The following is a 12,269-nucleotide window of genomic DNA, read 5'->3' as shown; positions in this document are numbered from 1 at the left end:
AGGTCATTGGCACATTTCTCCTCAGTAACCCTCAATAGCCCCAGTGATGCACCTGACCCCAGAACACCACCTGGGTATTCAACATGGACACTCAACCAGGCTCAGGAACTGCTCAAATAACCATCAAAACCACACTTTTATGAGTGCAAGGATTTATCTATCCACAATGGGATTATCACATCTCAATTTCCAATACACTCATAGAAACAGCACTCATAGTTGTTGTAATTGATCTCAGATGAATGGAATGCAGCATACTATGTGCCATGTGTTCATGCATCACAGGCTGTTGTGTCCTCTGTTTGTCAAAGTGAAGGGTCTCATTTCCTGTTTGTGTTTCCCTGGAGACGGAGAGAGATCCTTGGCTTTGCCCCTTTGTCTCAGTGCTCTTGGCTTTGACTGTGCCGTGTTGCCAACCTCCATGCTGCCAGTTTACCAGCGTGTGTTGTTACTGCCTGACTGTTACTGCTCTGTTCACCTCAGCTTTGCACCCTGACTCATGCCCTGAAGATGCTCTCCTTCGGGAGAGTCTGTAGAGGAGGAAGCGGTTGCTCTGGAACCGTCTCACTGCTTGAAAAACAAACAGACATTTACAGTGCACAACAGGTGCTTTTCCTGTAGTTTCTGATAACTGTTGGATGTAAAAGTTGGTCTGCCTTCAGAGTTCTAATCTAGCCTTGATTTGAGGAGAAGTTTGAATTTGGGCAGAATGGGAGGGGACAAGCCTGGCCACCCCAGTGTCCTTCCTTGGCCTGTTCCCCATTTTCATGTAGAAATGGTGCAAAGTTTGAGTGGTGAAGGGGAGAAGCTGTCATGTCTCTCTGTGTGCATGTGAACCTCTCTGCAGCCGTCAACATTGTCCCCTGCACCCTCTTCTCTCCCCCGCTCTGGTTCCACCTGGATGTCCACCACAACTTCTGCTACTTCATCGATGACCACATCCCTTTTCTCCCCACCTTCCTTTCCGGGCTGAACCGTACCCTCGCTGACACCTGGACTTGGTCCCCTCCAGGACTACTTTGACATTGTAAAGAACCCCATAGACCTGTCGACGATAAAGCGTAAGCTGGACACGGGACAGTACCAGGAGCCCTGGCAATACGTGGATGACATCTGGCTCATGTTTAACAACGCCTGGCTGTACAACCGCAAGACGTCCCGCGTCTATAAGTACTGCTCCAAGCTGGCCGAGGTGTTCGAAGCTGAAATCGACCCGGTCATGCAGGGCCTGGGCTACTGCTGCGGGAGGAAGGTGAGTGGAAGTGTGTGTAAATGGATGTGTGTAACATCAGTCATTGAAGTCAGCACAGCTTTCACCTTTTCTCCTTACCACTGCCTGTTAAACATACTATCGTACAAAATAATTTGGTTCCTGGATAAGTATTTTTCAGTACATAGACTCTCTTACTATGTCCTCTTATGTTTGCAGCTTGAGTTTTCCCCTCAAACTCTATGCTGCTATGGGAAACAGTTATGCACCATCCCGCGCGACGCTGCATATTTTAGCTACCAGAACAGGTAAGGGGCGTACAGAAGCACAACATACTCAGACACTGAAAGGAACAGGGTCATTCATACCCTCAAGTGTTCTCTCTCTCTCACACACATGCACACAAGTCATGTTTTCTGCATATTTTATATAAATCTACATTTCACAAATCTACTTGAGTGATTGTCTTATTGTGATGTTATTGTGCATGCTGATATTCTCTGCAATATAGCATTGTTCAATCACAGATGAGTTAAGTTTTAATCTGCTTTAAATGGTTACACCCTGCCACCGTTTTCATCTTCATCCTTCACCAATTTAATTTTCACTTTTGACATTTACAAAGTGGGTTCCCTGTTTTGAGATTATTTTGAAATCTACATGTTTCCACTAGTCTACTTAGAATGCATAGAGAAATGTATTGATCAATTACAGGTAAGGAATTGAATCAAACTGATAATTGGCAAATGGATAGATAATTCCTTTTGGACACAGAACTTCAAATAAGACTCAGGGCGATATTGCCGCACAGCTGTAGTGAACACTTTGATCTGCAGAACATTTCAGTGAACAAAGCTGTGGAGCTGATTGGCTTGATTCATTTCACCGTGAGGACAGAATCACTATAGTGTAGTTACATTAGGGCAACATGGTATTAACAACCTCGCTAGATGTATGATAATTCCTTTCCAACACAAGAAAGGGACCCTCTTTATAAATGGAGCAGAAGGATGATCGGTCGCTGTTGCACTACCACTTGCTTTTCCTCATCCACACTTTTTTGCCCCCCCCCCCCCCCCCTTTGTTACTGTGCTAACTTAAAGGGATACTTTGGGATTTTGGCAGATGAACTTGTGGATACCATTTTATGTTTGTCCATTGTGAAGGAAGTTAGGGAGATTTTCATGAGGTAATGCTAACTAGCATTAGCACAATTACCCACTTTCTTCCAGTCATTGCTCTAACGCTAGTTAGAATTGAGCTAATTATCTTCCTTAAAACCGCACTGAGTCATAAAAATGTTATCCACGAGTTCATCGGACTCTGGGGAAGTAGATAAAGGGCCTCACTTCCAAAATCTCGGAGTATCCCTTTAATGATGTTTTTGTCCACTGACTGTCTGTGACACTAATCTGTGCTTTGCATTGGATCTCTGTCCTCGTTGGATGTTATGTTCTCCACGTCCCTCACTCTTCCCATCCTATTCATCCCTCCATCGTCCTCGTCTGACCTGTAACGATTTATTTCACGCTTTTTTAATATTCATTTTGCCCTCCCTTCCCCCATCTCTTCCCTTCTCTCCCTCCTTTTTTAACGCTTGTGATGTCTGCATTGGCCTGCTTTGGTGTGACCAATCATCCACTCCAAAATTTAACTGCAAAATCAAAACACCTGCCCACACAAAAACCCTGCATCATGATTGGCTGCTACCTGGCGACGACCTTGCCCTCTGCTCTTCTCCTGGCCTGGCCTGTCCTGCCCTGCCCTGATTGGTGACTGCTTCCTCGTGCCTTCTCTGTGATTGGCTGTGCGGTTGGCGAACGGTGTAGTTCACCACAATTTGGGCTTCTTGCTGACAGGTACCACTTCTGTGAGAAGTGTTTCAACGAAATCCAGGGCGAGTGCGTGTCCCTGGGGGATGATCCTTCTCAGCCTCAGACGTGAGTACCAGCCTCCCCACCCCTCCTAAACCCCCCACCATGTTAATACTGACATGGTTCTTCTATTGCTCATTTTGATGACATGTAAATATTGTTTGGTTCCTTTGGATTTAGAAATACTCTCCAATGCGATTGAGAAATGTTTAAGCTCTTCAATGGGACTTCTCTTTCTCCCCATCATTGAATACCTTCTCAGTCTCTCCCTTAGTGAAATAGTCAAACTTAAAAAAATCAAATGCATTTCTCTCTCCTCTACCTCTTAAGGCAGCAGTTCACCTCAACTGCCATCTCCATCCTTTTACTTGATTTCTGCCTCTTCTCAGCTAAAACCCCAACATACTGAGGGCTCCTAATGTTCTGGAAGTGTTAGATGATGTTTTTGAAATGGCTGAGTCCTAGCCTGTATAAAGCCAGAGCCTGCTCTTATTGCTTGTGACTTCTTTATGGCTGTAATATAGTACATTGCATTTCTGGCCCAGTGATTGGCTTGAGTCTGTTCTTACCTCCCACACTCCTGGGCCTCTCTCCCTCCTCTTCACAGGTCCATCAGCAAAGATCAGTTTCAGAGGAAGAAGAATGACACGCTCGACCCAGAATGGTACCTACTATTTTTCCCCTTTACATTTGCTCTGTACTTGGTGTCAAACCATATGTTTTCCATGTGGAACATTTGCATAAACTTTACTGTGAAATATTTGTTAACTGTAATATTTCATCTTTACTGTGTTTTAGTCAGTTACCCTAGGGCCTGTTTAGGTTATCGTCATGGCCTTTGTGTTTTGAAATGTTCTGCTAATAATGACTATTTTCGTGTGTGACACATGGTATCAATAACCCGTGACTCTCTATCCACCTCTCTTTTCTGTAGGCTTGTGGAATGTACCGACTGCGGGCGTAAAATGCACCAAATCTGTGTCCTGCATAATGACACCATATGGCCGGCAGGGTGAGCCAACTTGTGTACACATTCTGTACATCTTACGTTAATGCGACTGTTAGAACTGTGAAACCGCCCACTTTATTCCAAGGTGCAGTTCCAGGTTCAATCTTGCCGTGGTTGTGTTGCCCGTTTGCCATCATGACCCTCGGCAATACCTTACATCATTCATTGCTGCCAACTTCTACAGTAGGGCAAAGAAGTGAAGCTGAAGGCCACTGAGAAATGATAAATAACAAATGCATGTATGATGTATTTGAAGTAAAGCGTGTTCCTTTTCCTCTTCACAGCTTTGTATGTGACAGCTGCCTTAAGAAGGCCAATAAGACACGGAAAGAGAACAAATACGCGGCCAGAAGTAAGTGGAGTAAGTGACAAACGGGGGGGCGCTCATCTACCGTCATCTTCATCGGGGTGTCAGTCTGTGTCTCCCCTCCCCTCTCCAGTCACTCAGCTGTTTCTTTTCTGTGTTCTCTTTATTCCTCTTCTCCTTTGGTGCTGTTACTGACACATACCAATTTCCTAAACGCACATCCCACAAGTATAACACCATACTTTCATGTGAAGAGCAAACACACAATTGACTTTTTCCCCCTTCAAATCTTTGTTTAAATTTATAATTTGGTGCACAGTTTTTTCCAAATAATTTTCTTCTTTCCTCTGGTTTAATTCCCTACGCCCTGATACACTACTCGAGAGGACGAGTGTTCCAGTTTTTTCCATTCTACTTTTTTCCATGACCCAACCCTTTCGTATCTCCCCCTCCCTCCCCAGTGAAAATGTTATATGTAACCAACCGTATTTTATTTATTTCAGAAGCCAGTCCTCAGACAATAGTTGCCGCTGCCAGTCTGCTGCAGCTTTGTGGTTCGATTACACTCTTATCCCAGGCCTGTACACACTGAAGGACATGGCAAAACATGGTCATTTAGGGGTTCTCGGTTTACAGTTTGCTGTTAAGGTTTGTGGGTCACCGAGGCAAATCATGGACTTAAAAAAAAAATGTTTTATCTTGTTGGAGCCTTATTTATGTCATCCTCTCACACATCTCTTTTTCCTCAGTGGGTGTCCACTGTCCAGAAATCTACTTGAAATCATATTTTGGGTAAATTCTTTTCAGTTCGCAATGGCATCGATACTCGCGCTTTTCCCCTGAACTTTTTGACAGTTGTCCAGTTTTTGCGTGCCTACAATCCTTCCATGTGTGGAAATTCTTACCTCCCCCATCCCATTCTCCACACCCTCAATGAAGGCAGAGTTTTTAGGGAGCCACAGGTAGGCGAGCGGGCGTGCAAATTAAAAGGACCAACTGGCCTACACTCATACAAGGATCTCAATTAAATATGTCTTGAATGGAAGATAAATATAAATGTCCTTATATGGTGTCAGATCCAGTTTACACCCTGTCATCTCTTCTGATTTATTGAGTGCTCAGAGCAGAGGATTAGTCCAAGTCTCAGATATGCTGTTAGTTGCCAAATTGACAACGCTATCAGGGCATTTTAGACATTGATTGACAAAGTGCCTCAGACTGACTTCTGAGTCCTCTAGAAGCAGTCAGTGGTTGAGTTTATGCTTCTGACTTGCCATTTTTATAAAAAAAAATTTTTTAACTGTCAGATTAGAGCCCAGTGGTTCTTCTATCTTTATCACCAGTGAAAATCTCTGCTCTGAGCTACTTAACAGACATAACCCCCATACACCCACCTACCCCCCACAGACAGGTTGGCTTTAACTGAAACCATGTGACCTTTCCTCTAATTGCTATCACCCATTTCCTCTCTTCCTTCTGTCCTACATTGTTTTATTATTTCTCCCTCCCTCTCACATTCTATTCTTTCCATACTTAATTTTCACAGGGCTCCCCCAAACTAAGCTGGGCAGCTTCCTAGAGGGGCGAGTGAATGACTACCTCAGGCGGCAGAACCATCCAGAGTCTGGTGATGTCACTATCCGTGTGGTCCATGTCTCCGACAAGGTGGTGGAAGTCAAGCCAGGCATGAAGTCCAGGTGAGAGTCTTGAGGGCACAGTGGGGTAGTGAATCTTTTAATATGGAGTCAAATATAGACTACCAAGGAAGATGTCAAATTGATCCTAGCTTCAATGGACTCTAGGTTCATGTGGGCTTTCAATTAGTCCCATTTGTAGACTAGAGTTGAGACTTATCCTAATGTTATCTGTTCTCGTGAGACAGTGCCTATACAGTGTTTGTGTGGGTGTGTCTACTTACGCTCTCCTTTAACTGATACAGGTTTGTGTGGGTGTGTCTACTTACGCTCTCCTTTAACTGATACAGGTTTGTGTGGGTGTGTCTACTTACGCTCTCCTTTAACTGATACAGGTTTGTGGACACCGGGGAGATGTCAGAGTCCTTTCCCTACAGGACGAAGGCGCTGTTTGCGTTCGAGGACATAGACGGGGCTGACGTCTGCTTCTTCGGCATGCATGTGCAGGAGTACGGTTCAGACAGCCCTCCGCCGAACCAGAGACGCGTTTATATCTCTTACCTGGACAGCGTGCACTTCTTCCAACCTCGACATCTCCGCACAGGCGTCTACCATGAGATACTCATAGGGTACCTGGAGTACGTCAAGAAGTTGGGGTAAGAGACAAGGCCCCTTTTTTTTTTTTTTTACTAAGCTCAACCTATTAGTGGGTATAGACTCCTGAGAACACGACTTGACCTCGTCACTCTAAACATAGTGTAATGATATGTACTACATTTCTAAAGGCTCTGTTGCAGATTTCATTCTACTTTACTGTTCTAATAAGATTCACTCTTTCCAGTTGCTGGTCTGATTCTTCAACCCTACCTCTCCCATGGCAGGTTTACAACAGGGCACATCTGGGCTTGTCCCCCAAGTGAAGGGGACGACTACATCTTCCACTGTCATCCTGTGGACCAGAAGATCCCCAAGCCCAAGCGTCTACAGGAGTGGTACAAGAAGATGCTGGACAAGGCCGTAGCTGAGCGCATTGTGCATGACTACAAGGTGACTACAATCAGTTGTCAGACATTGCGCAGGCTGTGCCAGGCACATCCAACCCCCCCCTGACACTTCTTATTCATGCTCTGTTTCAGGACGTCTTCAAGCAGGCCACAGAGGACCGTCTCACCAGTGCCAACGAGCTACCATACTTTGAGGGGGACTTCTGGCCCAACGTGCTGGAGGAGAGCATCAAGGAGCTGGAGCAGGAGGAGGAAGAGAGGAAGAGGGAGGAGAACAGCACCTCCAGCGAGAGCGTAGATGTGAGTGTAAGGACTTCAATACAACAGGAGAGAGAGGAGTGTTTTTGTGAATTATGTTACAGGATCTGGGGGTGTGGGATATATTGGTGGTCCTCAATAATAACATGATAGGAGTAGCTGTTGTTAAAAAGTATTGCTTAGAGGATAGATATTGAACCATTGCTAATTGGGTCAATTTCGAGGCTGCTTCAGAATCACTGCTTAATGGAATGTATTGGAGTCGATTTTAATCTGGTGTTCTCCACACACAGGCCCCGAAAAGTGACAGCAAGAATGCCAAAAAGAAGAACAGTAAGAAGACGAGCAAGAACAAGAACAGCAGCCTGATCCGAGCCAATAAGAAGAAACCAGGGATGCCCAATGTGTCTAATGACCTCTCCCAGAAGCTCTACGCTTGTATGGAGAAACACAAGGAGGTATTTGATGCTGTCGCCATCTTCTAAATAAAGCCACAAACACACATATTCTCAGTCCCAGTGCTCATCCTTTCTTCTCTGCCTCCTACAGGTGTTCTTTGTGATCCGTCTCATCGCCGGCCCCACTGCCAACTCCCTGCCCCCCATCACGGACCCGGACCCCCTAATGGCCTGCGACCTGATGGATGGGCGTGACGCCTTCCTGACGCTGGCCCGGGACAAGCACCTGGAGTTCTCCTCCCTGAGGAGAGCCAAGTGGAGTTCCATGTGCATGCTGGTGGAGCTACACAATCAGAGCCAGGACCGCTTCGTCTACACCTGCAACGAGTGCAAGGCCAGCGTGGAGACACGCTTTCACTGCACCGTCTGCGAGGACTACGACCTGTGTATCACCTGCTATAACACAAAGGGCCATGAACACAAGATGGAGAAGCTGGGCCTGGGCCTAGACGACGAGAGCAACAACGCAGCGGCCGCTGCCACTCAGAGCCCCGGGGACTCCCGCCGCCTCAGCATTCAGCGCTGCATCCAGTCCCTGGTCCACGCCTGCCAATGCCGCAATGCCAACTGCTCCCTGCCGTCCTGCCAGAAGATGAAGCGTGTGGTGCAGCACACCAAGGGATGCAAGCGCAAGACCAACGGTGGCTGCCCCATCTGCAAGCAACTCATTGCTCTGTGCTGCTACCATGCCAAGCACTGCCAAGAGAACAAGTGCCCCGTACCCTTCTGCCTCAACATCAAGCACAAGCTCCGCCAGCAGCAACTCCAGCACCGCCTCCAGCAGGCTCAGATGCTTCGGAGAAGGATGGCCAGCATGCAGAGGGTGGGCCAGCCTGCCTGCGGTGGAGGAGGACCTCCTGGGGGGCTGCCATCACCAGGTAACAATGGTACCACAGCCCCCAGTACACCCACATCAGGAGGCACCCAGCCCCCAACACCACAGACACCCACCCAGCCCAACATGCCTTCTGGGCCCCAGCCAGGGATGGGTGGTGGAGGAACTTTGCTGCTGCAGCAGCAAGGTGGGATGCCTCAGCAGCACCACCAGCTTCACCACCAGTTCCAGCAGATGCCAGGAGGAGGTGGGATGATGAACTCCCCCCAGCAACAGCAGATGGTTCCTCAGGTCCAGCAGCAGTCCCAGGCCTCAAACCCCCCACAGCTCCAGCAACACCCCAACAGCCTGTCCCCTTACACCAACAGGCCTCCAGGCTCCTCACCGCACCCTCAGTCCCAAGGCAAACCGGGCCTGGGACCAGCCACACCACCTCAGCAGCAACCACAACAGCAGCCCAACCCTGGCCAGCCTTCTATTCCCCAGCAGCAGCAGCAACCTCCTTCGGGGCCTCCTCCAGCGGCTGTGGAGATCGCCATGAAGATTCAACAAGTGGCAGACGCACAAAGGAAGATGGCCCTGCAGAGGCAGGCGGCGCAGGCAGCTGGCATGATGCCTCCGCACCCTCACCACCAACAGCCCCAGGGCCAGATGGGCATGGCCCACCCTGGGGTGGGCATGGTGGGGGCCCAGGGGCTGCCTCCCCAGGCTCAGGCAGCTCAGGCTGCTGCCAGGGCTCACATAGAGCAGCAACAGCAGCAGGGTGCTCCAGGTATGATGGTGGGCCCTGGCCCCATGCAGCAGCAGCCCCAGCAGCCTAACCCCCAGGGCCAGCTGCCTCCACAGGTGCAGCAGCAGAGGGTTGGTCCCCCGCTTCAGATCCCCCAGCAACAGTGGGCCGGCCAGGGAATGCCACCCCAGCAGAGGCAAGCCATGATGGGACATCCAGGCATGGTGGCGCCTCAGCAGCAACAACCGCAGCAAGTGCGGCAGCAGGCTCAGGGACCTGGTGGGTTGATTGGTATGGTGCAGCAAGGTGGTGCAGCTGGGGGTGGGAACCTCCCGCAGGCTGCCCTTCAGGAACTGCTGCGTACCCTTCGCTCCCCCAGCTCACCTGAGCAGCAACAGCAGGTGCTCAACATCCTCCGCTCAAACCCTCAGCTAATGGCTGCCTTTATCAAGCAGAGAGCCTCCAAGTATAAGGGGGGCCCAGGAACCCCGGGAAACCCTGGCGGGCCAGGCCCAGGCAGAGTTCCAGGAGGTATGGGTGGCCAACAGGTCAATGTGAATGCTGTGGCTGGTCAGCCAGGTATGCACATGGGTCAGGGAGTCAACATGCCCGCCATGACCCAGCTACAGCAAGTACAGCAGCTACAGCAGCAGCAGCAACAACAACAACCGCAGCAGCAGCGTCCTATGCTTAGTAGTTTGCAGCAGCAACAGGTGGCAGCACTTCAGCAGCATCAACAGCAGCAGCATCAGCAAGGAGGGATGCCAGGCCAGCAGGCACCTAACATGGCCAACATAAACCCCCAGTTCAGAGAGCTCCTTATGAGGAGGCATCTCCAACTACAACAGCAACAACAGCAACAACAGCAGCAACAGCAGCAACAGCAGCAACAGCAGCAACAGATTGGGAACCATGCCCAGTTCCAGCAGCAGGGCTACATGGGCCAGCCAGGCATGGCCCCCCAGCAGCCTGGTCAGGGCCAGTCTGGACTGCAGCAGCAGCCTGGAGCCCAGCCAGGGCAGCAGCAGGGTTACCCCAGCACGGTGGCCCAGCAGCAGGCTGCTGCAGTGCTCCAGCAGAGGCTCCAGCATCAGCACCAACTCCAGATGCAGCAGCAACAACAACACCAGAATGCCATGGTGGGCCACCAGACTGCTGAGGGGGGTCTGGGTACTGGAGTAGGTGGCCCCCCTCAGCAGCCCCAGCCCCCGCAGGGCACCCCCCAGCCGCAGTCCTCCCAGGCTCTGCTCCAGCAGGCACTGCACCAGAGGCTGCTTCAACAGCAGCAGCACCTGGGTGGGGGCTCTCCTGCCCAGCACAGCAGCCCCATGAGCCCCCAGCAGCAGATGGCCCAGTCCCCTCACCTGCAGGGCCAGACGCTGTCCACGTCCCTCAGCAACCAAGTGCGCTCACCCCAGCCCTCCCCGCGACCCCAGTCCCAGCCACCACACTCTAGCCCCTCCCCGCGCATGCAGCCCCAGCCTTCCCCTCATCATATCTCCCCACAGACCCAGACGGGCTCCCCGCACCCGGGCCAGCTACCCCAGCACCACCCTGGTATGGTGGTCCCCTCTCAACAGCCGCCTCAGCAGCAGAACTCAATGGACCAGTTTGGGTCAGACCAGAATGCCATGCTGTCTCAACTCAGTGGGATGGGTGGTCTCCATGGGCCTGGAGGACCTGACATGCTGTCTGGGAACAGCCAGGACCTTGGGCAGAACATTAATCATAACACTTTAGACATGTAGCCTCGCCGTGCTTTCGGGACTGCACCTGGGACAGTGTTAGCCTTTTTTTTTTACTATTAATATTATTTAATGTTTTCAATAAAAAATACATTGAAGTGAACTTCCTATGGGAGATGCAACTATAAATCAACACGTCGATTAATTAATAAATGAATGGTAAGTTATTGCTGTTAATATATTTTTTGCCAATTGTGTACAAATAGGGGGATGGTATCTCCCTTAGAGAATACGACGCAGGTAATATTTTTGGGGTTTGGGACTATGGGAGTATTTGCCTTTTTAAGAAATGTTTAAGATTTGAAAAAAATTGAAAAATGTAAGAGCAAATAATTGAATGCAATGGACTTAATTGTAATTTCTCCATAAATCAGTTTTATCAGTTTTAGTGATTTGGATTAATATTATTATAAATCCAAACATCATGCATATCTTTCTTTTAAAAGTTTGGGTTTACTTTATTTATTTTCATTTTTTGGCAGTGTGTTGGCATATACCCTAAGACTGCTAAAATTCACATAGAATATATTTTTGTTATTGAAATGGGGGTGGGGTTATTTCATTTCACTGATGTCTGGGTTGGGCTTTCAATCTGGAAAAAAATGAGCGTTTGGGGTTGAGGGCCTGCTGCAAGTTTCAGTGGCCAATGGAGACTACATTTGAAATGCCGAACCATTGGACATCAGTACTAGAAGGGCCAGCCCTCTCACTGACCACACATGCCCTCCCTCACCCGGGAGCACTCCTGTAAGACAGTGTGGGGGGGGCACATACCTATATGCCTGTAAAGTTTAGAGTGTATGGGGGGGGGGGGGGGGGGGGGGGGGGGGTCCGCCAATGTATAGGACATTACTGTTCTTGTAAAACAGAGGGAATGGATCCAAATGAACTGTGGCTGCATAGAACTGAGGAAGGGGAGAGACGTGACCAGTCGCTCTCTGCCTCACTCTTACTTTTCCCTCTGGACTTGAGCCCAATGCACTGGTCCCCTTCTCCTGCCCCAGAATAATTGCTGTCCCTCGTCCCAACCCCAATTTATCTTTCTGCTCAGAACTTTGAGAGTTTAATTTAATATTTTTTACTGTACAAAGAACTGTGGACTCAAATACTGTTTTTTTTTTATATAATAAAATGAAAATGAAAGATGTGCTGAATAATTTTGCTTGTAGCTAGTCAAATTAGTGTATTTTTATTTTGGGGGGGTT

At 49.0% G+C, this 12,269-nt stretch overlaps 1 protein-coding gene across 11 annotated transcripts in view; it reads left to right on the top strand.

Moving 5' to 3' along the window:
- Window positions 1-12,211, top strand: part of LOC109898529 (histone acetyltransferase p300) — a 28,521-nt gene extending 16,310 nt beyond the window's left edge. For 3 of the 11 annotated variants that reach the window (XM_031834258.1, XM_031834264.1, XM_031834257.1), the window contains exons 18-29: window positions 1,013-1,252; window positions 1,430-1,518; window positions 3,040-3,150; window positions 3,692-3,748; window positions 4,019-4,096; window positions 4,378-4,454; window positions 5,947-6,097; window positions 6,430-6,690; window positions 6,916-7,081; window positions 7,171-7,344; window positions 7,590-7,754; window positions 7,846-12,211. In XM_031834258.1, coding sequence (XP_031690118.1) covers window positions 1,013-1,252; window positions 1,430-1,518; window positions 3,040-3,150; window positions 3,692-3,748; window positions 4,019-4,096; window positions 4,378-4,454; window positions 5,947-6,097; window positions 6,430-6,690; window positions 6,916-7,081; window positions 7,171-7,344; window positions 7,590-7,754; window positions 7,846-11,067 — 4,791 coding nt within the window. In that variant the 3' untranslated portion in view covers window positions 11,068-12,211. The remainder of the gene's footprint in view (window positions 1-1,012; window positions 1,253-1,429; window positions 1,519-3,039; window positions 3,151-3,691; window positions 3,749-4,018; window positions 4,097-4,377; window positions 4,455-5,946; window positions 6,098-6,429; window positions 6,691-6,915; window positions 7,082-7,170; window positions 7,345-7,589; window positions 7,755-7,845) is intronic. The other 8 variants (XM_031834268.1, XM_031834267.1, XM_031834266.1 and 5 more) reach the window with 6 other exon arrangements.
- The last annotated feature ends 58 nt before the right edge of the window (window positions 12,212-12,269 follow it).

Source organism: Oncorhynchus kisutch, linkage group LG10 (genome assembly GCF_002021735.2).
Source record: "Oncorhynchus kisutch isolate 150728-3 linkage group LG10, Okis_V2, whole genome shotgun sequence".
NCBI classification, from domain to species: domain Eukaryota; kingdom Metazoa; phylum Chordata; class Actinopteri; order Salmoniformes; family Salmonidae; genus Oncorhynchus; species Oncorhynchus kisutch.
This window is presented reverse-complemented; position numbering and strand designations above follow the sequence as displayed.